Consider the following 27,790-nt stretch of genomic DNA (forward strand, 5'->3'; position numbering starts at 1 on the left):
ATATCGCATGCAGGAGTGACTCTGCATATCCTTGATACAGTGCTGGAATGACATATTTCACATTTTGTATCACTTCCTCTTTCCACTAGAGGGAGTTGGAGAGCACCCTTATTATACATCATGTTTTTATACATCAAATATACACCACAGCATTTAAATTTCAGATAAATCAAAAGATAAGTGTTTGAGACCTACTTCCTGTCACCACTAGGTAGCACTATGAGTATCAGGAAATATGGTCATATAAATGTTTTCAGGGCAGGACTAATATGAATCATCTGAAGTTTGATGGAGATCAGAACATTTACGACAAAAATATAGCAATTGCCTGTTTCATGGCGAGACATCAAAATTAAACCCTCTGCAGCACGCATAGACACTAATGATATGTCATGTTTGTGTAGACCTCACTGTCAAACTTTAAAAAACTATTTAGCTTTATATCTTAACATGACATTAAACTGTCATATGTGGTTCATTTTAACATTAGCTGTCACAAGACCATTATGATTGTGTCCTAAACATTGTGCTTTTCATTATAATGTCATTAAGTGTAACTACACTGCCAAATGAGTTTATAACTGTCATATATAATTTTAACCTGTCATTAAGTGTAATTACATAGTTAAATCGGTTCATAACAGTGTCATGACTGTTTTCTATGAATTCAAGTAAAGTGGAACAATTTGAACCTTTCATTAAGATGTCATTAAGTGTAATTACATAGTTAAATCAGGTTATAACAGTATCATGACTGTTTTCTATGAATTCAAGTAAAGTGGAACAATTTGAACCTTTCATTAAGATGTCATTAAGTGTAATTACATAGTTAAATCAGGTTATAACAATGTCATGACTGTTTTCTATGAATTCAAGTAAAGTGGAACAATTTGAACCTTTCATTAAGATGTCATTAAGTGTAATTACATAGTTAAATCAGGTTATAACAGTGTCATGACTGTTTTCTATGAATTCAAGTAAAGTGGAACAATTTGAACCTTTCATTAAGACGTCATTAAGTGTAATTACACTGTCAAATGAATAATACCTTAACAAAAACAACAGACAAGTCAAGAGATTTTTCCTTCATGTATTTCAACACAAAACATAAAAAAAACATTATTGTTGCATTACTGTTGCATTATTCGTATTATTTCTCCTCAAACAGAGGGTTCCAACATATACTTTGTATGTATAAACAGAATAACTTGTTTAACATAAACAAGTTCAATGAACAGTCTTAAGTGTATTTATACATTATTGGGAGGAGTTTTCCTCTTTTTTTCTTTGCTGTGATGGTTTCAGCCATCTCCTCTGTTATAGCCCCCCTGCACCGCTCTGCAAATGCCGACATCTTCTCATCACCTGGGAGCATGTCCTTGAAGGTGTCTGGAAATGTGATCGCTAGCTCAGCAATTACAGCTGTTCTCGCAATTGTGTTGCGGTCAACATTAAGTTTGGCAAAGGATGGATCCAGACTTGTTGAATATGCGGAGGGCATTCTTGTAGCGGCGGATAACTCCATCCGTTGTGGTCACTTCACAAAACAATAGAAAAACAAACAAAAAAAGTCATTTTTTTTCCAGGCATGCAATGGCATTGTTGATCTGGCACCCTATAGGTCCTGTAGTACTAGCAGATGAGAAAGGATCCTACTTATCATACTGCTGGTTTACTGTGCATCCTCCTTCTAGGCTGGTTATATTAGTATATTAGATTTAGCTCCTTAACTACCTGCCTCTGTGGGCAGCAATATCTGCCATCACCAGCATGGAAGGAGAATGCCAAGCAAGTAACGTCCTTTCTTACCTGCCTCAGAAGCTGTACCAAACATAACCAGCTTGGGTAGAGGATGCACAGTGAACCAGCATGGTACAGTAAGTAGATTTTTTTCTTATCTGTTTCAGAGGCTAAATATCTAACAAAACCAGAGAAGACCACAGAATAACCTGTGGAGAACGAGAAAGCTATACATGGCTGTAGAGATCTAAATCATTGATGTTTAGAGAGAATACTAAAATATAACATTAAAGTGGGACATGGATATAACATAGCAACTCTTAGGTCCCATCTAATTATTATTAACTAAGCCCATGGTGGTAGTACAAATATAAACCATACAAGGGAGTTAAGTAACGGTCAACTTTAGGGTGATTATAAAGATTATCAATACTTGTGCTTACTTCTTGAACGTCCGTGAGAATCAGGCTGTTTCTTGGACTTCTTGGTCTTCTTCTTTTTCTTTTTCTTATTCTCCTCTTCATTTGAGGATGATGAGAAGCTGGAGTCTGAGGAGGAACTGGGAGACATCGAACTTGAAGATGAAGAAGTCTTTCCAGAGCCTGGGAGAAGGGGGGTGGGTGGACAAGCATAGAGATGTATAAGGAAACAAAGCAAAAAAAATATATACTTTTTTCAATGCAGGCTCACTCTTGGTACTGCCTTGAGTTTATTAAAGCAGACAACTGTACATGTCCTAAAACAGGCTTTGTTTTATTACAGATAATGGCTTTTATTATTTTGTGCTGTAGAGTGATCCAGAGCTGCTTACTGGCAGGAGGAGAGCTCAGAGTTAATTTTTCAAACTTTTAGCAGCAGCAAGAGTGAATGAACCATCTGTGCGTGTGTCTGTTAGCGTGTCAGTAGGGCAGCAGCTGCAGCATGCTGCAATGGCTCAGTCCATCTCAGTGGCTAACATTACTAGCTGGGTAAGGGTTTATGTCACTTTATGCGTAGCAATGTCATCATCAGAGACCTACGTCAGGTCACGTGGGAAAACGTTTTTGGAAGGGCTTGGGAAAATAGTATTTCCAATCAAGTGGACATCCCAGGTGTGTTACAATGATGCAATAATTATTATTAATTGTATATAATAAACTATCCTTGCACTCCAGAAAACCCAGCCTATTTCAATTTCTCCCCCACGACTTCCCTGAATATCTAGTACTGCATGAATAATGTTAATTGTAGTACATTTGTACCTTTCCCAGTAGATGCAGGCATACTGGGGGGCCCCTTCATTTGGGAAAGTAGGAAGTCCTTGTCATTTTTCAGATCCCTGTTGGCCTCCTCCAGGTATTTAATACAGTCCTCAAGGTGTTCAATCTTCTGTCGATCCATCTTGGCTTGTTCTTTAAGTTTGGCCAACTGCAATGCCCCTGTTGGAGACACTGGAACAGGGGCATTGATCATTCTACTTTATGTTTGTTATTGAGGTCAGTGAATGGTGGTGGAGTACTGGAGTGCATTATATTGAGCTGCGTTCCCTATATTTATGTCTAATTCTGTAACATACATTACATTCATTGCACTCCAGTACACCAGCACAATACTCCCAATGCTCTTGTACATATAGTGTATGCAGAAAATGAGAACATTTAGAAATAGTATGTGCCACAATCAACCAAAGGACTATGAATAAACAGAGTGAACACAGGTTGGAAATCTGCTGCCAAAGTGACTAGTAGAATTGACAGATTTAACAACCACAGCCAAAACTTCTGCTGCAAAGCAATTTATTTATTTACTGTGATGGTGGGAGGAGTTCATTTCAAGCCCTGCTGGTCAAAATAATAATTAAGAAAATAACTAGGCTTACTTAGTTTCTTTGGGGAATATTTGACTAACTTCTTTTTCTTTGGTGGAATAGGGACCTCTCCCACATCTTGTGTCTCGTCCTCGTTTGCCTCCTCCCCGACTTGTAGCAGGGTTTTCTCAGCTTCCTCAGCCTTCGTCACCCCACTATGCGCCCTTTTTTTGAAACGGGTGTCCATCTAGCTACAGCTGTGTAAAGCAAAGAACACCAGCACCATGTCATGGCAGCTAACGTTACAATAGTTGAGGCAACTTTGGCAAACGTAATGTTGTAGTTGTTGAAAACTGGGGGAAAAACTATAGCCTGTAGGCTGCTGTTAAAATACTTGAACATAAAGGCTAACTAGCATTAATTGCTGAACTAACTTTACCTAAAACGCCAAAGACTGACGTCAATGTTATCATGTTCTCCCCAAATATAATAAAATAAAATTGCCCAAATTACATATTTCGCTTTAGCTTACCTGAAATAGCAAACTTTGAAAGTACTTCGTTTCCTTGATACTCTTCTGTTTCCATGTGTTGCACGGGGTTGCACTCCGGTCTGTTTCTGTCGTGCACTCACAGAGATCTATAACTGTCAATGGACAGTCAGGTAACGTTAATGTAACGTTACGCGCGCATTCAGGTCAAATTCAAATCTGAACTACAACACTATTATCACTATTACAACAACGATATTGCCAAAGCATCAAGGAAGTGTGTATAATATACATATTGTTAACGAAAAACCCATAAAAGTAAAAGTAAATTTGGTCACCACAATCATACCTCTGATTTCATAAACAGTGATGAAATGCTAACAAATATGTTTCAGATATTTTGTACTGCATAGAGTGTATTTTATTGATAAAAATAAAACACACTTGTGGACGTCTTTCATAAGCTTAATTCTGCTGACTGTTTTCATGAATGAAGATGACATTTCCCTGCAGACACACGAGGGGGCGCTGTTCTGTGTGGTCAGTGGAGCGTGTATTGTTTTACAAAAGAGCGACGAGGAAGACGAAGTGACGTGGTTCTCAACCGTTTAGGCACGACCGCGACACACGCAACCAGATGAGGCGGGTGAACAGTTGATGCAATGGCGCTAATGGAAGAACTTTTAAAAACTATTAGGCGTTCAGATACAAAGAACAAAAGAAGAATAATTAGATGGATGCCCTAACTTCAGTAGCATTAATATTACAAAACTTTTGGAAATCACTACAATATGTTCTAGTTATCCCGTATCATATGCTATTTGATATTTTTATGTGTGGTAGTCTACTTCTCAGGATTTTGCCTTCTTTTTCCTCAGGTCTGTAAGCATCATAAAAGTTCCCCACGATCTGTACGCAGTGGCTCAATATTCAGCAAATCTCACATCCCTTTGACAAAATGGCTTGAGTTCATGCACAGGTACAGTATTCATATATTAAAGAAATCAAATTTAAGTTTCTTAAATAACATGTTTAGCAGTGTGATTTATAGATGTGTAGTTGATGTAGGATACTTTACATAGTGGATGGTGCTTGTGTACTGGAGCACATCATATTGAGCCGTGTTCCTTATAGTATTGTCCATAGTAGACAAAATATTAGGAACACTTTTCAATACATTGCACTCCAGTACACCAGAACAACCCATTACAACCTCAATAATAAACATAAAGTATAATTATCACCTTTCTGACAATGTCACAGGTGTCCCTAATGAAATGGTCGGTGAGTGTATATGTCCTGTAAAATATAACCTAAAGTAATGGAGTTCTTGCACCTCATACAGTACAAATTGGAATGGCACTAACTCATGCTCGCCCAGTACAGTTTACTTTTAGTTTCATGTCAGCCCAATTCAATGACAGGATATTATGCAGGCCATGTCAATTAGGTTTCTTAATGACTTTTCTCCTTCCTTCAGATTTGCACAAGGTTTGCAGTTGAAGCAACTTGCCATGATCACTGAGGGGATAGCAGCAAGCTCCAGGACATTGACAAAAATGGCGAAAGTACTCAGAAAGGTTGTCACATTACATACTAGTCTCTAACTATAATTGAATAGGATAAAAATAGATGCTTGATAAGTTACTACTGTAGACAATTGGATTCAATATTGCTACACAATTATTTGGTACACTCAGTGACACATGCAATGTAACTTTAGTCCTAAACTTGTGCATACATATTTATCAAATTCCATACTTCAGGCATTGTTACAACTCAACTTGCTAATGTTTTATTTCTTCATTTGAAGGTGTGCATTGCTGCCCTCAAGCGTCTGAGGAAAAGAGGAATGAGGATTGGTGGTCGTCATCGATTTGTTGTTATTGACAAGAGCAAATTTGCCCACAAACGAAAGGTGGGCTGTATATTTGTATGCATCTGTACTATATTTAAACCAAGATTTTATGACAAGGGGCAGTTGTGCTCATGTTCACGGGGAGGTGTTAAAGTCAAGAAAAAAATTACAGTTCCTCACAGCTGCTTTAAACATAGAAGAGACATTTTAGAGGGCTGAATGGGGAAAAGAAAATTTAAAAATCTGTTGGAAAACAATAGAATAAGAAGAGTACACCCATTTTGCACTAAGGAGAGTACAGCACATTGGTGGTCACATGTTGTGGAAACACTGGAGAAAATGGAGAAATATAGATGGTTAACCTTAACATTCTATGATTACTGTCAAGGAGAAATGCAAATGCTCTTGTTCCGCAATGTTTTATTTTCAATCAGCATGAGAACAATCAGGCAGTCAATATTAATAATTCATTATCATCACCCTCTTAAAATATTGGCTCATGTCATATTTTCAAGTTTTTCAAAACCTGAACCAATATCTATATTTGTTTCAGTTTTTTCTGGGTTTTTTTTTTTAACTTGAAAATATGACTTAGGTAAATATTTTAAGAGGGTGACGATATACAAGCTGTAAATGAGGATTGTGCAGCACACCCTCTGACCTGTTTTTAAAATGCAGAATAATACTTTATCCTGCAGTGCATGTGGAAAGGACACATATTGAAACCCAAAGCTTATTAAAGTTTTTGTCTTTTCTTATTTACTTTCAGTACCATCGTGGTCGATGTGGCAACACTTGGCGCTGTGAATGGCAGTGGGTTTTCGGGATGCTGGAGGTTGACGGGAATTCCAGAAGACCCATTCTGAGACTTGTCAGGGATCGCACAAGACAAACCCTTATAGGCCAAATTAGACGCTATATAAGACCCAGAACATCCATTCTCACTGATGAATTGCGTGCCTAAAAGGGGCAACTTGCTCAGTATGGATATGGTCAGTATTCTGTCTGCCATAAAAAAAACTTTGTTGACCGAGAGACTGGTGCTCATACTCAGCATATTGAGCGTGCATGGCAGAACTACAAGCTGGAAGTATGGCGCCATAGAGGTAATCGTACTCCTGAGTCACTGAAGCTTCATCTGAAGATGACAGAGTGGCACCACTGGTTAGGTGTACGCCATTACAATGGTGTCTTGGGCAGACTTTTTCATGATTTAAAAAAACAAGTCAAGTAAACATCAAATATCGGACTCAAACTTTGCCTCATGGCACTTAATCATGTTCTCTCCTGACTAGATCCTTGCTTGTGTTGTATCAATTCTCACATGTATGCTGCTTTAGATAAACATCATCTGCTCTGGAACCCTCTGTCTGAGAAGTAATACAAATGATGCAACAGTTTATGTTTTCTGTTTTGTGTTGAAATACATGAAGGAAAAATCTCTTCACTTGTCTGTTGCTTTTGTTAAGGTATTTTAATCATTTGACAGTGTAATTACACTTAATGACGTCTTAATGAAAGGTTCAAATTGTTCCACTTTACTTGAATTCATAGAAAACGGACCATTTACTCCAAATTTATAGCAATTTCCGGTTTCGTGGCGAGAACTCAAAAATAAACCCTCTGCAGCGCGCGTAGACACTAATGATATGTCACGTATGTGTACATCAAATATACACCACAGCACTTAAATTTCAGGTGAATCCAAAGATAAGTGTCTGGTAAGAAGTACTTCCTTTCACCACTATGTGGCGCTATGACTATCACGGAATATTGTCATATAAATGTGTTCAGGGTGGGACAAATATGAATCATGTCAAGTTTGGTGGACAACGGACCATTTACTCCAAATTTATAGCAATTTCCTGTTTCATTGCGAGACATCAAAATTACACCCTCTGCAGCACACGTAGACACTAATGATATGTCATGTTTGTGAACATCAAATATAGACCACAGCATTGAAATTTCAGGTTAATCCAAAGATAAGTGTCTGATAAGAAGTACTTCCTTTCGACACTAGGTGGCGCTATCATTATCAGACAATATGGTAATGAAAATGTGTTCAGGGTGGGACTAATATGAATCATGTCAAGTTTGGTGGAGATTGGACCATTTATGCCAGAGGTACAGCAATTTCATTTTTCATGGCGAGACCTCAAGATTCAACGCTCAGCAGTGGGCACGCCATTCAACATTGGGCAAATCCTGTGATAACTTTTGGTCACAACATAGTCACGCTTACATACACCAAGTTTGGAGCCAATCTGATTAAATCTGTAGGACAAGTTTGTTAATTTACAAGCCCTGGAAATGGGCAAAAATGCACAAAAGTGGCACAAGTAAATTCAAAATGGCAGACTTCCTGTTGAGTTTGGTGCATGGCTCCAAGAGGCTTTTTTGTATGTAATATAGTGTTACAGGTGCCTACCAAGTTTCATACATGCAGGTCAAACCAGCTTTGGGGGCTGCTTAATTGAAATATTCCAGGGGGCGCTGTTGAGCCATCTTGGTGCATCAAAGCACAAAAATCACATCAGACAACAGGACCTGTGATGTGTATGCCACGTTTGGTGAGTTTTCAAGCATCCCTTGTCCCTTCAAAACAACATCGTGTTTGATGGCGAACAAGGTGGCGCCACGGTGACAGCGTTTGATGAAAACTCAAAAGCTTCATTTTTAAGTATCATCAAGGTCTAAGGACTTAGACCAGCAAGTTTGAGGTGGGTCTGATTAACCTGCTAGAAGCGGGACATCAAAGAATGTATAAAGTAGCTTTCTGTTGCCAGAAGGTGGCACTATGGCGGTGATTCAAAATTCTTCTGTAGATGTGTTCAGGGCTGGACTGTCATCATATGTGTGCAGTTTTGGCAAGATATTCCCATGTGGAGTCAAGTTACAGCAACGTTTATCATCACGGCGAAACATCAAAGTTCGCCGCCAGGCTGTGGCCACGCCCTTAGACAAAAACTCACAGTTTCCACAATAAAGCATCATCACCAAGTTTGAGATGGATCTGGTTAATTCTGTAGGAGATGTATATTAAAGTCTAAAACATGACATTTCCTGTTGCCAGTAGGGGGCGCTATATTTATCTCTAATTATTGACATGTAGATGCGTTCAGGGCGGGACTGTCATCAATCCTGTGAAGTTTGGGCAAGATTGGACCATGTATGCTGGAATTATAAACTACTTCCTGTTTAGTGGCGAGACCCCTGACTTTGACGCCATCCCACAGTCACACGCATTGACAAAAACTCAAGCTTTTGATAACTTTTCATCTTCAAGGTCTTGGGATGGGACAGACCAAGGTTTGAAGTCAATCGGATGAAATCTCTAGGACTAGTTCGTTCATTTATGACCCCTGGAAATGGCCAAAAATGCACCAAAATTGCACAGTAAATTCAAAATGGCTGACTTCCTGTTGGGTTTAGAGCATGCCTCCAAGAGGCTTTTTTGTACGTCTCTGGGTGTTACATAAGCCTGCCAGTTTCATACATGTAGGTTAAACTAGCTTCAGGGGCTGTTTCCTCAAACTTTTGTAGGGGGTGCTACTGAGCCATTTTTTGGAACCCGCACACGAGACCCTTAAAATATCAAATTTTTCACCAGTTCTGAGATGTGTGCAAAGTTTCATGAGTTTTCGGGTATGTTAAGCCTCCCAAAAAGGCAATTCATTTGGAGAAAGAATAATAATAACAATAATAATAATAATAAATCCTTGCATTTCAATAGGGTCCTCGCACCGCTAGGTGCTCGGGCCCTAATAATAATAAAAAATCCTTGCATTTCAATAGGGTCCTCGCACCGCTAGGTGCTCGGGCCCAATAATAAAAAATCCTTGCATTTCAATAGGGTCCTCGCACTGCTAGGTGCTCGGGCCCTAATAATAATAATAATAATAATAAAAAATCCTTGCATTTCAATAGGGTCCTCGCACCGCTAGGTGCTCGGGCCCTAATAAACAGCACGATTTCAATAGGGTCCTCGGACGACTTTGTCGTCGCTCGGGCCCTAATAAACAGCACGATTTCAATAGGGTCCTCGGACGACTTCATCGTCGCTCTGGCCCTAATAATAATAATAAACAGCGCGATTACAATAGGGTTCTCACGGACGACTTTGTCGTTGCTCGGGCCCTAATAATAAACAGTGCAATTTCGATAGGGTCCTCGGACGACTTCGTCGTCGCTCGGGCCCTAATTAAAGCTGCAAGCAGCTGTGACCAGGCCTTCGCTCTCCCATGTCTACGCAGGGGGCCAGCAGCACGCATCACTGAAGCGGTTATGTGAAAACTCAAAGTAAGTTAACCCTGACGTGGTGTGACGTTTCATCTTCCTACTCCAAAAAACCCCCTATGGGAAGGGTATGTTGAAAATTTCAAGGGGGCGCTATAGAGGCATTTTGTCACCCCCCATGGGCGACGCCCCTATCAGATGTATGAGCTCACCATTTTTGACCTGTGTATCAATTTCATGTGAATATGATGTCGCTGAAGCCATCAAAAAGCCAAACATATTTGGTGGCGAGGGCAATGTCATAGTAGCCACACCCCTTGACATAGACAGAAGCTTTTAATAACTTTTGATCAGCATGGTCTCAGGGCCTGAGGCTGTTGAGCAACCAGGGGCTGCGGGGAGACCCAGAGCAGGCATGAATTGGTGGTGTAAATGTGGGGCTTACTGGCCACTTTATTAGGTACACTTGCACAGTCTAATACAAGTCAATACAACAGCTCTGCCACACATTCTACGTTTACAAAGCTTTTACTTTTTCAGCTTTTGTCAGAAAGGTGATTATTCTTCTTTATTACTGAGGTTGTAGTGGGTGGTGTTGGTGTACTAGAGTGCAATGTCTTTAAAAGTGTTCCTAATATTTTGTCCTCCTCAATTAGACAAAATTAGGAGGCCACCTCAGTACACCACCACCATTCACGATGACCTCAATAATAAACAAAGTAGAGTCACCACTTTCTAGACAATGTCAACAATAACCGAAAATTTATAAGCTGCAGGGACAAAATCATGGTATAGTCGTTTTACTGGATTGCATTAGACTACACAGGTGTACACAAAGTGGCCAGTGACTGTATGTTACATACATACAGATTTCCTCAAATAGTAGCCGGGGCTACTATTAACAAAATAATAGTTTGGGACCAGGCTACAAACAGGGGCAGGCTACTCTTTGAAGGAGGCTTTCAATTAAAAAAAAAAAAAAAAAATGACAGCCAAATTTGAAAATACAAATACTGTATTTTTTTTATTTAAACAGCAGAAATATTTATGTAAGCCTGTCTTCATAGTTAAAATGAATATTTTCTATATAGTATTACAAAGAAAGTACTGTATTATTTATAGTAACAACGTTTACATTAACAGTAAAAATAGTTTTTGGTGTTTTTGTAAATCACCAATATTTACTATTGACTACACCACAGTGTACTAGTTGTCCTGCCTTGAAACAGCGAATCATCTCATCCTCTGTCCCATCTACAGCCACCGTGATGCCACACACCTTACAAGACAACATGCCACAAATTAATTTTAAAAGTAGGCTACATTCGTAATAATGACTTTTTATCTCACAATTTTGATTAGGAATAGCAATTTCTTTTTTTCCATTACTGGCGAAAATGGGCTTCCATAGATAAAGATGGTTACACACATGGGTGCAGATCTGATGACAAGTTTGGGGGGGGACATAATCAGTTGTGATTTTTTTTTTAATTGCACGCGTGCAAATCATGCCCACAGAGCGCTTGAGATTGCCAGCATATTTCACGATTTCATAGAGGCTCATCACCATCACCAAGTCATTCAAAAAGCACTACAAAGAGAATCATATGCTTACCTTTACTGTTTATTTCTCTTAAACAGCCAGTAGTACATGGAACCAGCCATCACCCTCCTTTTCACTTCTTCACTGTTAGTTAATGCTACTTCTAGTTTCAGGGTCTCAGGCATGTTATGTCCACTCACGTTCTCATCTCTTGCCTCTCACGGATTCCCATTTCTCCTCATCATCTTCCCTTTCTCCCAGTATATAGAACTACTGTATACATTTGTTCAATTTCAATCATTTAAGCTATTTAGAATTGGGGGGGACAATTTGTGTTTTTCAGAATTTGGGGGGGACATGTCCCCCCCGTCCCCCCCGGGATCTGCACCCATGGTTACACACCCTAAGCAGGTGTCATATGCCAGCTGTTTCCACTTGCCACACAATAAATAGAACATAAGTCTTTAAGCTGGTTAATATTTTCTCCATCAGCTATCATTCTAAACAAGTCTGTTGCCATACATATAACATGAATCTACCTACACATTATTTACATATTTAACAATGTCAAACACAACACAGAAGACCCAAAGCAACCACATTGACTACATCTCCCAGAAAGCCCAGCGCTCTGGGAGCATGCGGGAAGCAGTCTCGAGACGGCAGCGCGGACATGTGAAGACACGGCCTGTGTTTAGATACTACACTAGCCTTGGACTAATACGTTCATTGCATGAACGTCTTGAAAACGAACCCCGTTTTTCGTTTGGGGGTTCCCGGTCTCGACCGATTCACGTCTCCATAAACATTCAAATCAAACATGTAATGTACTAACCGCATAGTCACAAATTTCACACTTACTACCAATGTGCAATACACCTCCCAACCGCTAAAGTGGCGCTGTGGCGCAGTAGAAAGCTGGTGCACTCATTCATTGCAGGACGAAGAAGGGGTGAAGGAAATTTCAAGACATCCCGAGATAAAATGCATGTTTATTGAACAATAACGGATATACAAACACACGGCAACCCCCGTACATCTGCACGTGCACGAAACACAACACAATGCTCTACAACAGACCACGGAGTCAAACATTAGTCCACATTAGCTCAGCGAGTGTTCAACCACCACCATGTCTCAGCTAACATCGACCACCAACAATGCTCTTGGGAGTTAGCTATACACACATTAGAGGCTCAACACTTATAACGCTAATAAACCACAAATTATAAGTTACCTAAAGCACGTCGGGATAGCGTGGTGAACGTCAACACACAACCATTTATTAATAATTCAGCCGTAACAACTGTGTGGCACAAACAAAAGTGCTTTGGTTGTAAATAATGTCGGGCTCGGTTCAGGTTCGAACAAAAATATGCGGCTGTGCCGCACTCTAACACACACAAACACACGGAAAACCGGACATTATCAGTTTATAAAAAAAACCCGGACGCCCCGGACGCCCCAGACGGGACGTGAAAAGTGGACATGTCCGGGCAAAAGAGGACGTTTGGTCAGCCTAACGCCGTTAACATTACCTAACACAAAGAGAAATGTTAACGGCTCGTTTCTCCTCTGACACACCACATACCTGTGTTCCGCCATGGCTCGGTTGTCCAGGTACTGGGCAGTCATGACACCAACCAAAGAGGAAATTACTGGACCTGGAGACGGTAAGCCGTTATCTTGCGTTTGTCAGCTGCTCTCATGTTCCCTCCTTTTGTGAAGGTCTTGTTGCCGTCCTCTGCATACCAGGCGTCATATGCCCCGCGGCGTATTCCCCCAACATTTATTCGGAATATTTCAAAACGTCTAGCTTTAAATGAACACTGAAGTTGTGTCTTGTCGCCATCTTATCTGTTTACAATCAGCTGAGAGTGTGCAACTGCGCATGTGCGGTCTCTTGTTTTTATGACGGTAGCGTCAGGAGCAGCCAAAGATCACCTGGTGGCAAGAAAGTTATCTACCAGTGTTGAGAAACAAAAAAATATTGGCCATGGCCGAAATAAAGATAAAGATAGATGAAGAAGTTGAAAGTCGATGAGTTTTGAAGAGGATTTGAAGATTTTCCAATTTACTGCCATTCACACTAATTAGACTGCCACCAGAGCGCCACCTATTGGCCGATTTGCACCGAATTTTGCGCAATCCCTCATTGGGCCATGGAACACAATTAGCAAAAGTGTTGTGGTAATCCGACTGTATTTGCTCAAGATATGAAAGACTGTCTGTTTCTAAAACAATATGCAGGAATTTGTTGTTTTTTATTTTGGGCATTTTTTGGGCAAACAAAATTCTTTTAATAACTTTTTGTCAGGAGGGTCCACAGATGCTTCATGCAAAGTTTGGTGCAAATCAGTCAAATCGCCTAGGAGGAGTTCGAAAAAGTAGGTTTCTCATTGTTCGCAATTTTGCAAATGGAAATTTAATGCAAATGTCAGGTTTGTGAACATCAAATATACACCACAGCATTGAAATTTCAAGTTAATCCAAAGATAAGTGTCTGATAAGAAGTACTTCCTTTCACCACTAGGTGGCGCTATGACTATCATGGAATATTGTCATATAAATGTGTTCAGGGTGGGACAAATATGAATCATGTCAAGTTTGGTGGACAACAGACCATTTACTCCAAATTTATAGCAATTTCCTGTTTCATGGCGAGACATCACAAGTAAACCCTCTGCAGCGCGCGTAGACACTAATGATATGTCATGTTTGTGTACATTAAATATAGACCACAACACTGAAATTTCAGGTGAATCCAAAGATAAGTGTCTGGTAAGAAGTACTTCCTTTCACCACTAGGTGGTGCTATGACTATCACGGAATATTGTCATATAAATGTGTTCAGGGCGGGACTAATATGAATCATGTCAAGTTTGGTGGACAACGGACCATTTACTCCAAATTTATAGCAATTTCCTGTTTCATGGCGAGACATCAAAATTAAACCCTCTGCAGCACATGTAGACACTAATGATATGTCATGTTTGTGAACATCAAATATAGACCACAGCATTGAAATTTCAGGTTAATCCAAAGATAAGTGTCTGATAAGAAGTACTGCCTTTCGACACTAGGTGGCGCTATGATTATCAGGCAATATGGTAATGAAAATGTGTTCAGGGCGGGACTAATATGAATCATGTGAAGTTTGGTGGAGATTGGACCATTTATGCCAGAGCTACAGCAATTTCGTTTTTCATGGCGAGACCTCAAGATTCAACGCTCGGCAGCAGGCGCGCCATTCAACATTGGGCAAATCCTGTGATAACTTTTGGTCACAACATAGTCACGCTTACATACGCCAAGTTTGGAGCCAATCTGATTAAATCTGTAGGACAAGTTCATTAATTTACAAGCCCTGGAAATGGGCAAAAACGCACAAAAGTGGCACAAGTAAATTCAAAATGGCGGACTTCCTGTTGGGTTTGGAGCATGGCTCCATGAGACTTTTTTGTATGTAATAGAGTGTTACAGGTGCCTACCAAGTTTCATATATGCAGGTCAAAGCAGCTTTGGGGACTGCTTAATTGAAATATTCTAGGGGGCGCTGTTGAGCCATCTTGGTGCATCAAAGCACAAAAATCACATCAGACAACAGGACTTGTGACCTGTGATGTGTATGCCACGTTTGGTGAGTTTTCAAGCATCCCTTGCCCCTTCAAAACAACATCGTGTTTGATGGCGAACAAGGTGGCGCCACGGTGACAGCGTTTGATGAAAACTCAAAAGCTTCATTTTTAAGCATCATCAAGGTCTAAGGACTCAGACCAGCAAGTTTGAGGTGGGTCTGATTAACCTGCTAGAAGCAGGACATCAAAGAATGTATAAAGGAGCTTTCTGTTGCCAGAAGGTGGTGCTATGGCGGTGATTCAAAATTCCTGTGTAGATGTGTTCAGGGCTGGACTCGCACCGCTAGGTGCTCGGGCCCTAATAATAAAAAATCCTTGCATTTCAATAGGGTCCTCACACCGCTAGGTGCTCGGGCCCTAAAAATCCTTGCATTTCAATAGGGTCCTCGCACCACTAGGTGCTCGAGCCCTAATAATAATAATAAAAAATCCTTGCATTTCAATAGGGTCCTCGCACCGCTAGGTGCTCGGCCCTAATAAAAAATCCTTGCATTTCAATAGGGTCCTCGCACTGCTAGGTGCTCGGGCCCTAATAATAAAAAATCCTTGCATTTCAATAGGGTCCTCGCACCGCTAGGTGCTCGGGCCCTAATAAAAAGTCCTTTCATTTCAATAGGGTCCTCGCACCACTAGGTGCTCGGGCCCTAATAAATTACAGCTGCAAGCAGCGATGAATGGGCCTTCGCAGTCCACGCACGTCGGGGCATGCTGCCGTCGGGGGGCTGTAATACATAAAAAAATAAAAGTTACCTCTTACTCACATTTCCAGTATACAGGTAGGCACCCCACCCACGTATGTATTTTCCAAAAAGTAGAAGCTGAATACATGCCCAATAGTTCAAGATCTTCTGACTCTTTAAAAGTTGACATGGTGTCTCTAGCTCAAAGTATTAGGGATAAGAAGAGGTTGAAAGTCGATGAGTTTTGAAGAGGATTTGAAGATTTTCCAATTTACTGCCATTCACACTAATTAGACTGCCACCAGAGCGCCACCTATTAGCCGATTTGCACCGAATTTTGCATAATCCCTCATTAGGCCATGGAACACAATTAGCAAAAGTGTTGTGGTAATCGGACTATATTTGGTCAAGATATGAAAGACTGTCTGTTTTGAACACCATGTGCAGGAATTTGTTGTTTTATATTTTGGGCGTTTTATGGACGATCAAAATTCTTTTGATAACTTTTTGTCAGAAGGGTCCATAGATGCTTCATGCAAAGTTTGGTGCAAATCAGTCAAATCGCCTAGGAGGAGTTCGAAAAAGTACGTTTTTCATTTGTGGCGATTTAGCGAATGTAAAGTTACCGCGAAAGTGGGCGTGACTTACATCACACAATTCAGCTGAATTCAGAGAACATGTAAATCGAAGGTTTAACAATGTGCGACATATTATATGGGAGTTATAAGCCAAAAACACTTTTGCATTGAAAATAGCGTCACCTGCTGGTCATTTTTGGTGTGTGAGTTACAGGGGCCAGTGTATACCACCCCTATCAATTTTATTTCCATGAGTGTTATGGTGTTGGCACAGTGCCAAATATTAAATTAGACGGCCAACAGAGCGCCACCCAGTGGTGGATCGGTAAGTCCTTCATCAGATATTCTCAGGAGGGCATTGACAATAATTATACCACGTTACGTGTTAATCCGCCCAACCGATGTTGAGATAAAAAAAATACTTCAATTTAAAGAGCGCCATCTTGTGGCCATCACCCGAAACTTTGCACAGAGCCTCAGGGGCTCATGGGGAAGTGGTAATTTGAGTTTCATTTCATTTGGATACACCAATGTGGAGATATGCAGCACTTCCTGTTTACAACGAAATCTGCAGGAAGTTGTTATTTAATAACTTCAGTATTCTTTGGAATATCAAAATTCTTTTAATAACTTTTTGTCGGGAGGGTCCACAGATGCTGTGTGCAAAGTTTTGTGCCAATCGGTGAAATTGCCTGGAAGGAGTTCAAAAAAGTAGGTTTGCGTCATTTTGCAAATTTGGGGAAAAAACTGTAGGTGGAAATGGGTGTGGCCTATACCACAAGATTCAGCTCAATTCACTAAACGTGGATATAAGGTTTTTGAATGTGCGACAAAGTATATGGGAGTTATGAGCCAAAACGCACTTTCCTTAATAATAGCGCCACCTAGTGGTGGAAATTCAGGACGACAATAGATTATAAAATTTTTCACCAGGTGTGACTTATATTCCAAGTTTGGTGAGTTTTGGGGTATGTTCAGGCAGTGAAAAATGCGATCATATGGGTGGAAGAAAAAAAATAAATAAATAATCGGGAGAAAAACAATAGGGACCTCGCAGGTCTCCTGCTCGGGCCCTAAAAATCCTTGCATTTCAATAGGGCCCTAATAATAATAATAAACAGCGCAATTTCAATAGGGTCCTCCGCGGACGACTTCGTCGTCGCTCGGGCCCTAATTAAAGCTGCAAGCAGCTGTGATCGGGCCCTCGCTCCCCCATGCAAATGTGGGGGCCTGAGGTACGTGGGGGCTGTGGCGTGAAGCGAGAAGGGAGAAAAAACCTGGCAGGAGCGAAAAAACACAATGTTTCGTTCATCTACCAGGTGCCGCTATGAGCATAACCAGATGTGGCCAGGTGCGTTCTGGGGTGGACCCTCATCACACATGTGAAATTTCGAGCAAATCGGACAATGCATGAAGGATTTATACCAAGTTGATGTTCCGTGGCGAAGGATGAAAAGTCGCCACCACCGCTGCGGCAGCCTGCAACATGACAGGACACGTGTATCACTGTGGAGATTCATCAACTTGATTATCATGGGGCCACAAAATGTAGTTGATCAGATCAGGAGCTTGAGGTTGGTATTTGTCAGTGTAAAAGATGGCATTTCCTGTTTCCACAAGAGGATGGATATGGAGGCATTGAGAGTGGGGCTCTTATCATGTACAGAAATTTTGAAGCAGTTTGGATGAATTATGTGGGAGAGAGAGCTGCTTGAAAATGCATGTCGATGGATCAAAAATGGCAGCGCCATAGCGGCCACACCCCTTGACATAGAGAAAAGCTTTTAATAACTTTTGATCAGCATGGTCTCAGGATGATCTGTAAAAAAATTGAAGTCGATTAGATGAAATCCCTAGGACTAGTTCGTTAAAATACAACAAGTGGAAATCACGCCAAAATGACAAGTCAAAATCAAAATGGCAGACTTCCTGTTTGGAGTAGACCATTGGTGGCAGAGACTTTCATGTGCATCTGGACAACATAAACGTGTACCAATTTTCATGTTCCTACTCTAAAAAACCCCTATGGGGAGGGATTTTTGAAAATTTCAAGGGGGAGCTATAGAGGCATTTTGTCCCCCCCATGGGTGCCGCCCCTATCAGATGCAAGAGCTCACCATTCTTGACCTGTGTATCAATTTTCATGAGGAGATGAGGTCGCTGAAGCCATCAAAATGCCAAACGTATTTAGTGGCGAGGGATCGATAGTCGTCATGACGCCACAGGGACACCATTAGACGTAGCTTCACAGTGTTCATAAGGTAGCTTCACCTACTTGTTCTGCATGCATTAGAAGTGGAATCAAGTTGATGCGGTCAAGTTCGTGGCATTAGTACATGTTAAAGTAAAAACTGGTCACTTCCTGTTACCACTGGGGGGCGCTATGAGTAAGGTGGGATATTAACATATTGGGGCGTTCGGGGCGGAGCCATCATCATGTCCAGCAAGTTTGAAGCTGCTGAGATCAAGTATGTGGGCGGGAGGTCCATTTGAAATTCGATTGCAAGAAAACAAAAAGTCGCCAAAATTTGTCACGCCCTAGCGGCCACGCCCCTTGACATAGAGAGAAGCTTTTAATAGCTATTGATCAGCATGTTTTCAGGATGATCTGTACCAAATTTGGACTTCCTTTTGGTATTTTACCATGACGTTAAGAGACTTTTTTGTGTGTCTGGGTATGATACATGTGCGTACCAAATTTCGTTTGCCTACGACAAACTAACCCCAATGGGGAGGGGTTTTTGAAAATTTGTAGGGGGCGCTATTTCGGCATTTTGTGTCGACCATGTGCAACTGCCCAAAAATATCGAATTTCGGATCCGGCCGGATGAATGTGGAAAGTTAGAAGCATTTTGAAATTTGTGAAAGGGCCGAAATTGGGGCACGAAATGTCACAAGAATAATAATAATAATAATAAACATCGCAATTTCAATAGGGTCCTCTGCGGAAGACTTCGTCATCGCTCGGGCCCTTATAATAATAATAAACAGCACGATTTCAATAGGTCCTCCGCAGACGACTTCGTTGGCGCTTGGGCCCTAATCAACAGTGCGATTTCAATTGGGTCCTCCGCAGACGACTTCGTCGTCGCTCGGGCCCTGATAATAATAATAAACAGCGTGATTACAATAGGGTCCTCACGGACGACTGCGTTGTTGCTCAGGCCCTAATAAACAGCACGATTTCAATAGGGTCCTCCGACGACTTCGTTGTCACTCGGGCCCTAATAATAATAATAATAATAAACAGCACGATTCCAATAGGGTTCTCACGGACGACTTCATCGTTGCTCAGGCCCTGATAATAATAACAAACAACGCGATTACAATAGGGTCCTCACGGACAACTGCGTCGTTGCTCGGGCCCTAATAAACAGCACGATTTCAATAGGGTCCTTGGACGACTTCGTCGTCGCTCGGGCCCTAGTAATAATAATATTAATAATAATAATAAACAGAGCAATTTCAATAGGGTCCTACGTGGACAACTTCATTGTCGCTTGGGCCCTGATAATAATAATAATAATAATGATAAACGGAGCAGTTTCAATAGGACCTTCGCCAGCCTTCGGTTGGTGCTCGGGCCCTAATAATAAACAGCACGATTACAATAGGGTCCTCACGGACAACTTCGTATATGGGTGAGTAGATAATGGCTGAATTTTCATTTTTGGGTGCACTATCCCTTGAAAGATGCCCCAGAGAACTTCACTGGTGAAGTTAACATTGAAGAGTTCTGGGACTCAGCTGGAGATGATTTCTCGTGGCTTTGTCCAAAGTATGTACATATTCATTTTTCCATAAATTAGTAATTACCCTCACTTAATGATGCAATGCACTTTAGCGTATTAAGAATGTCACGTGTACTTTTCACAGGTCATGCAAAGAACAGCTTCAGTGTAAGACCCAGTTTTGAGTACTGGGGCCCATGGATTGGAAAGAATACACGTCAATCTGAGATGGCATTAAACACAGAATTTGAAAAAGCATCCTCTGCTAAGTCCTCCACTGAAGCTGAAGTCAACATGGTGTCAGAGGACCAGCTGGTGGATGAGCTCATGAAGCAGAAGGTACAGTTGTTGTGTAAAGGTTTTTACCAGTATGTCAACTGTACCACCCGGCTGAGGAAAACTCTGGACAGATGCTACGGTTCAGTTCATAACGCCTACAGAGCGGCCTCCCTCCCCCCTCTTGGCAACGCTGACCACAACAGCATCTGGCTTGCTCCTGCCTACTCACCTACTCTTCCTCAGACATTTGTGAGCAGGTGGAGACAGTCTCTGCATACATTTCTTTCTGTGTGGAAAATATTATCCCCACCAAAATGGTCACAATATTTCCAAACAACAAACCATGGGTGACTAAAGATCTTAAGGAAATTCTGGATAAGAAAAAGAGAACTTTTCACTGGCTCTGAAGCTGAAAAGAAGGAGGTCAATAGAGAGGTCAAACGAGCAATAAAAGCTGCCAAGCTGAAATATAAAAACAAAGTGGAGCGGTCCTCCGCTGATGGGAACCTCTGCACAGCGTGGCAGGGCATAAAGAACATGGCAGCAGTGAACTGTGTTTCTGCCAGCCATAAGCCCATCCAAATTGAAGGCAGTAGCATCACTTCACTCCCTGACAACCTCAGTGCCTTCTTTACCAGGTTCGAGACAGACAACAGCACCCAGCTACAATCAATCACTTCCACACTCAGACCTGCCGACCCTGTCCTAACCATCAATTCAGCAGAGGTGGTGAGAGCCCTCAAAATCTAAAACCAACACAGCTCCAGGTCCAGACAATATCTGTGGACGCACACTAAGGCACTGTGCTGAGCAACTGGGGGGGGGGGGTGGTTCCAGCATCTGTTCCAGGGCTCTTTGACCAGCAGCACAGTCCCTGCAATATGGAAACACTCCACAGTGATCCCCATCCTCAAGAAGGGCACCACCAAGGCCCTGAATGATCTGCGACCTGTGGCTCTCACCTCTCTGGTTATGAAGGCCATGGAGAGGATCATAAAGAACCATCTCACTGGAGTAACTGACCCCCTGATGGACCCACTGCGATTTGCCTACCGGGCTGGCAGAGGTGTAGATGACGCTAAGATCTTCATCTTGAACACTATCTACAAACATCTGGAAACCCCTAACACCACTGCCAGACTCCTCTACGCAGACTTCTCATCAGCATTCAACACCATGCAGCCATATATCCTAGCTGAGAGACTGACCACCTGCTTCCACATTGATCATCGACTCATTCTATGGATTACAGACTTTCTCACCAACAGGTCACAGAGAGTGAAGGTGAACAACTCTTTTTCCAACATCCTCTTCACCTCCACTGGCTCCCCACAGGGCTGCGTCCTTTCGTCTCTGCTCTTCATACTCTACACAAATGACTGCAGATCCACCCAGCCGAACTGTCATTTTGTCAAATTCGCAGATGACACTGTTCTCCTGTCCCTGCTCTCTGGTCATACACAGCATCACAGCACAGCCCTACAGGACTTTGTGGAGTGGTGTGGAAGATCCTGTCTAGAGCTCAACATAAACAAAACTAAGGACATGATAGTGACTTTTTCTCCCAAGCAAAGACAGATGGCTGAGGCAGTCACTACCATCATAGAGGGGAAGCCAGTGGAGGTTGTCAGTGAGTACAGGTACCTGGGAACAGTGTTTGACAACCTGCTAAAGTTTTCCTTTAACACAGAGGAAATCCTCAGAAAGTGCCATCAAAGACAGTATCTCCTCAGGAAATTAAAATTCTTTTGGGTCAACAAGAACATTCTCACCACATTCTATTACGCCTTCATCAAAAATGTCATAACCTTTTCATTTATTTGCTGGTTTCATTCCATCACTCTGCAAAACAGAAATTGCCTGTTGAATACAGTCAAAGTCTGCTCAAAGATCATTGAGCAGCCTATTCGAAGTCTCACAACCTTGTGTGATCAACTGACACTGGAATCAGCTCACCGGATTCTACAAGACCCCACCCACATTTTATCCTCTGAGTTTCAGTGGCTCCCCTCCGGACGCAGATTCCGCTGTCCTGGCTGCAGGACACAGCTGAGGAAAGCCACCTTTGTCCCCAGGGCTGTCCAGCTCTTCAACTCTGAACCCTGAAGCACTCAAGCACTTTACAATCGTATTACACTAAGCACTTTACTTGTGTGTTTGTGCTGCCTGTAAAACTACCTTCATGCTCCTTTTAAATTGCCCCCTGGGGACGAATAAAGTGTTTTTGAATTGAATTGAATTGAATATGCATGTATGTTTGTTTGAGTTGCATTGTGCAGTAACATGTTACTACTTACTATTTTTTGTCTGTATTTCAAAAGGTTTCAACTGTGCATAAGCTGTGCAAGGCCTGTAATTATTCCAGAAAATCTGGGGAGCATCTGGCAAGGGTCACATTTAACTGCACGATAACTACCTAAAATTAGCTACTTGCACATTTACTATTAAACTTTTTTTTTTTTTCAATTTTCCATTGAAGGTGGGTGGTCAGTGATTCTCTGCCCACATGGTGTGGTGTACAGTTTTAAGTTTAACCTGTGTGCAGAGTCTCCACAAGATTTTGCTGACCTCCTCCTATCCTGGAAACACCTGCCAAATGTCACAGTTTATGACTTTGCTCGGGGTCTGGCAACTCATGTCAACCTACGTTGGCCCACTGTGATACCTTTCAAGCCACATGAAGGGAGATTGGCTGCATCGACACCACAGAACATCACAGCAGCTCGCAGAACAAACTCAAGATCTCCCTACAATGGCTGACTGAAATGTTGCAGAATCCTGATAAGGATGGGCATCCATGCACTGGTTCCCCAGACCACTATGTCTTATATGACAAATTCCATTAGGCCTATACCAAAGACCCACAGGAAGTGCTGAGGAGGATCAACCTGGTTCCGGAACTTCAGGGTTCACTGAATAGCCAGGTGGCCGAACAACTTTTTTCATGTATGCGCAAAAACAACTACTTCCTCAATAACATGGCACCCTCAACACACGTTTTTTAAATTTTTTTATGAGAAACCTAATACATCACAGAAACAACGAAACGAATGCTCAGCTTTTAGACAAGCAACTACAGAGAGGACGTGAGTCACATCGTTTGCAAGACATCACACTGGACAAATTTGGACAAACAGTAAAAACTAATTTAGAGATATGTTTTGTTTCGTAGTGGTAATTTGAAATATAATGCTTATGTTGCCTGATAATGATTTCTTAAACCTCAGGACCCCCAGCACCTACACAGCATCATCCTGCAGTAGCTGGAACACCTCAGCAGCTACATGGGCTCCCCACCGACCCAAACACAGGTGGGTAGTAGATTTAAAAAAAAATCAACATAAAATAGTATTGGCAAGATTTTATATTTTAATTCCCTTTCATAGACACTAATGGCTGTTGACCACGTTGTGAAATAATCACAAAATGTGAGAATGTGAGACCATGCCAAGCATCAGGACCTTCAAGCTTCATCCTGCCCAAGAGAAGCTGGTATGTATTCTTAAAGAAAGAGCTGTGTGATATATTGGACAGATATGTGCTTCTCATCTTGAAGCCCTACCACCCATGTTCCTTTATTATAATTTTAAGTATTATGATTTTGTTTTTTTTTTCTTCAACAATCATCAGCTCAAATACGTATTGGACACCAACAACCCAGCGGGTGAGCTCATTGTAAAAACAGAAAAAAGTTGCCTGACCCGAGCTGACTTCTGGGGGCTTGGATTGAACAAGGAAATGGAATCAACCGTGAGTTAACATTTGAACCCATTTAATTGTGAGCTAATTATGTTTGTATGTCATTGCCAAGTTTTTGTTTTTTGTTTGGTTTGCAGATAGGAAATGCGTGCTTTGAAGATACTGAGAAAATTGCTCAATCACAGGTATAAAACATATTGTTTTTGGAATATACTCTTTCCTTTTTATATTATATGTGTATTTGCTCACATTTGAAATGTATTCCACGGGGGAAAACCATTTTTGTGGCTGACCTCTATATTGTACCAACCTTGCAAAAACCAACATCGAGTGATCCACTTGCAAGCTTATCTGTAAGTGTAACTTGTCCTACTGATTTTTATTCAAATTATATTTCAAATCAAATCAAATCAAATCACATTTATTTATATAGCAACTTCTCGTACAAGTAAATGTAACTCAAAGTGCTTTACAGGTTCACAGTTTTTGTCAGGCGAATGCAGTTCGAAGTGCAAAAGAGCAGGTTAAAGTGCTACACCCTTTAAAACAGTGGTACAAGATACAAAAAATATAAGAGGTAAAAAAAAACAAATGTACGCATACGCACACATACAAATATACATGCATGTTTATACACACATACATCAATATACACAAACATACATGTCTAGACAGATATGCATGCATGTATACATACACACACACATACATGAATATGGAATCAATAAAATAGCTCCAGGATGGTTCAAATGGTGTGGTACAGAGTGACATCTAATCAAAGATGCGTGAAAAGAGAAATGTTTTTATCTGTGATTTAAAACACATAGTGGTGGGAGCATGTCTGAGATTGTAGGGAAGCTTGTTCCAGCTCTGGGAGGCATAAAAACTAAAGGCAGCTTCGCCGCGGCGACTTTTGACACAGTTAAAAGGCCACTCTCCAATGACCGTAGAGCTCTAGTGGGCTTGTAAGGTATTAGCATGTCTGAAATATATTTTGGTCCCATGCCATTAAGAGTCTTGTATACTAGGAGCAGGATCTTAAAATCGATTCTATGTGAAACAGGTAGCTAGTGTAGTGATTTAAGAATGGGAATGATATGAGCAGATTTCCTGGTGTTTGTCAGGACCCTAGCAGCAGAATTTTGAATGAGTTGTCTGAGTGCCTGTTTAGAGAGTCCAGAGAACAGGCCGTTACAGTAATCTAGACTACTGAATATAAAAGCATGGATAAGAATCTCCAGATCATGCTTGGACATGTAGCCTTTAATTCTAGAAATGTTTTGGAGATGAAAGTAGGCTGCTTTGGTAATTAACTTAATGTGTGCATTAAAACTTAGGTCTGAGTCCAGAATGACGCAGAGGTTTCTGACCTGGTCTTTACAGTGTAGTGAGTGCGCTTTGAGCTGGACACTAACACTTGTCCTTTTTTCCTTAGCTCCAAAAATAATGGTCTCAGTTTTGTCTTTGTTTAATTGCAAGAAGTTCTGGCACATCCAGTTATTAATTTGTTCCATGCACTCCAGTAGGGAGTTAATTGGTGCAATGTCATCATGGGAGAGAGAGATGTATATTTGTGTGCTGTCCGCATAGGTGTGATACGCGATGTTGTTTTTTTGAAGAATTTTGCCTAATGGGAGCATGTATAAATTAAATAAGAGTGGGCCCAAAATTGACCCATGAGGGACACCACACTTCATGCTAATTCGTTCTGATGTAAAGCTGCCGAGGGAAACAAAATAGTCCCTATTTTGTAAATAGGATTTGAACCACTGTAATACTGTGTCTGATAGGCCTACCCAGTTTTGAAGTCTGTCCAGGAGTATGTCATGGTCGATAGTGTCAAAGGTCTAGTAGGACAAGGACTGAAACTTTGCCTGCATCTGTGTTGATGTGAATGTCATTTAGGACTTTAATGAGAGCGGTTTCTGTGATTTGGTTGAAATCCAGACTGCATATGGTCGAGCAGGTTACCTTCGGTTAGGAAATCACTGAGTTGTTTATAGATTATTTTCTCTATTATTTTACCTATAAACGGCAGATTTGAAATAGGGCGGTAGTTGTTCAGTGTGGTGGAGTCAAGACCATTCTTCTTCTGTAGTGGTGCAACCAGGCCTGGAATTTCGTCATTTTAGGGCCACTTGGCCTTCTGTGTTGTCAATTTTTTGAGGACACAAAGGCCAAAAGCCAGGGCAGGAAGGCCATAAAATAAAACAATGATTTTAAGTCCACATTCATAATGAATTTAAGGACTAAGGATGTATGACTATCTGTGAAATGAATAAATAAAACAAGCTCAAGTAATTATAATGAGTATAATAAGTAATAATGTGATTTATTTAATAGCACTAATAAACCCAATGTGTTTTAAATATAGAACAACCAGGTTCATGTATTTATAAGCAAACAATCTTAAATATAAAGCCTAAATATTTTTTGAGTGTACATGATAAACTGATTCACTGAACAAGACTGGCTTACAATTAGCCTATTTTTGATGTATTGTTAGATAGCTAACAAACAAACAAACTACAGCAGGGCTATTCAATTAGGCTACTATTTCAACTGGGCCTCATTTCAAAACCAGATAATGTCGACGGGCCACATTTTTAACAGCGAGCAACCGATCCACTTTTTTTTTTTGCATACATATATATATTTATATATACACAGGCATGGCCCTCCTCAACATGATGCAGAAACAGACTAAAAAAGAGCTATCAATGCACAGAAGCATAATAAGTGACATTAACAGTGGCGTGTGGCGTGTGTGTATTTCTTGTGTATTTTACCAGTTTGCTTTTGAACTTTTCCTTTGTATTAGAATGATGCTTCAATCAGAGATGCCATTGTCATTCCTGTTTGGAAACCTGGGCATTTCCTGCTCTCTGTAAGTAGTGATGCTTCCTGTAACAGGTGGTTTGCACGTCACGGAAAATTTGTATTAAATGTTAACAAAAGTATCTTCATTTTCTATTACAGTACTGTTGTTGTGTTGTCCCCACACAATGTTGAGTTCAAATGTCACTAACTACAATTACAGGTTTTGAAACCAACACCAAGAGAAACAGTCTTTCTTGATTCCTAGGATTTGGTGATAAAGAGATGAGGGGACTGCTGAGGTCACTAACAAAAACTTTTTTTGTGTGTGCTTTTTGGAGTTCATGTTCCAAAGCTGTTCTAAAGAGTTCCGTTTTTTGTTTTTTAACCAGATCATGTTCAGATCTGTGTGATAGCCTTTTTATGGTGCAACATAAGTATAATTGTAGTTTGTGTATCAAATCATGGTTATAAATTTTATATTACTTTTACAGATTTAACATGATGACCTACCAACATTAACATATTTCATAAAATTGAGTCAAGAAACTGGCACCATAAAAAGCCTGTTGAAATGATGTGTGGAGTGTGACTGCATGGAAAGGGATGCATGAATGGTCTGTCCCAAATCGGAATCAGTGACGCATGTTCATGAAAAGAGCCCATATTGATAATTTTAATGACTATTATTTATCTTTAATGCAGCTGTCTT

General features: G+C 40.9%; 2 protein-coding genes and 1 long non-coding RNA gene across 3 annotated transcripts; 2 read left to right on the forward strand and 1 right to left on the reverse strand.

The window, feature by feature from the left end:
* Window positions 1-1,076: 1,076 nt before the first annotated feature.
* LOC144459362 (uncharacterized) lies at window positions 1,077-3,521 on the reverse strand. Its single transcript, XM_078163110.1, has 3 exons — window positions 2,982-3,521; window positions 2,184-2,342; window positions 1,077-1,537 (listed from the first exon to the last, which is right to left on the reverse strand). Exons 1-3 carry the CDS (start codon window positions 3,190-3,192, stop codon window positions 1,452-1,454), a joined length of 456 nt encoding a protein of 151 aa, XP_078019236.1. The 5' UTR covers window positions 3,193-3,521; the 3' UTR covers window positions 1,077-1,451.
* Window positions 3,522-4,177: 656 nt separating this feature from the next.
* LOC117250894 (uncharacterized) lies at window positions 4,178-7,317 on the forward strand. The gene is made up of 5 exons (XM_078172906.1): window positions 4,178-4,189; window positions 4,817-4,995; window positions 5,497-5,596; window positions 5,830-5,934; window positions 6,644-7,317. The coding sequence occupies exons 1-5, from the start codon at window positions 4,178-4,180 to the stop codon at window positions 6,836-6,838; spliced, it is 591 nt and encodes a 196-aa protein (XP_078029032.1). The 3' UTR covers window positions 6,839-7,317.
* Window positions 7,318-23,688: 16,371 nt separating this feature from the next.
* On the forward strand, window positions 23,689-24,421 carry LOC144459363 (uncharacterized). Its single transcript, XR_013488335.1, has 3 exons — window positions 23,689-23,873; window positions 23,949-24,054; window positions 24,193-24,421. It is a non-coding gene; the product is annotated as an uncharacterized LOC144459363 (long non-coding RNA).
* The last annotated feature ends 3,369 nt before the right edge of the window (window positions 24,422-27,790 follow it).

This window comes from Epinephelus lanceolatus, chromosome 2 (assembly GCF_041903045.1).
Source record: "Epinephelus lanceolatus isolate andai-2023 chromosome 2, ASM4190304v1, whole genome shotgun sequence".
NCBI lineage: Eukaryota > Metazoa > Chordata > Actinopteri > Perciformes > Serranidae > Epinephelus > Epinephelus lanceolatus.

Coding starts and splice junctions, on each gene's coding strand:
- LOC144459362 (XM_078163110.1), bottom strand. CDS start 3,192: ATGATCAATGCCCCTGTTCCAGTGTCTCCAACAGGGGCATTGCAGTTG. Junction 2,343..2,981: donor GCCTGCATCTACTGGGAAAG/GTACAAATGTAC, acceptor CCCTTCTCCCAG/GCTCTGGAAAGACTTCTTCA. Junction 1,538..2,183: donor TTCTCACGGACGTTCAAGAA/GTAAGCACAAGT, acceptor TGTTTTGTGAAG/TGACCACAACGGATGGAGTT.
- LOC117250894 (XM_078172906.1), top strand. Junction 4,996..5,496: donor TGGCTTGAGTTCATGCACAG/GTACAGTATTCA, acceptor TCCTTCCTTCAG/ATTTGCACAAGGTTTGCAGT. Junction 5,597..5,829: donor TGGCGAAAGTACTCAGAAAG/GTTGTCACATTA, acceptor CTTCATTTGAAG/GTGTGCATTGCTGCCCTCAA.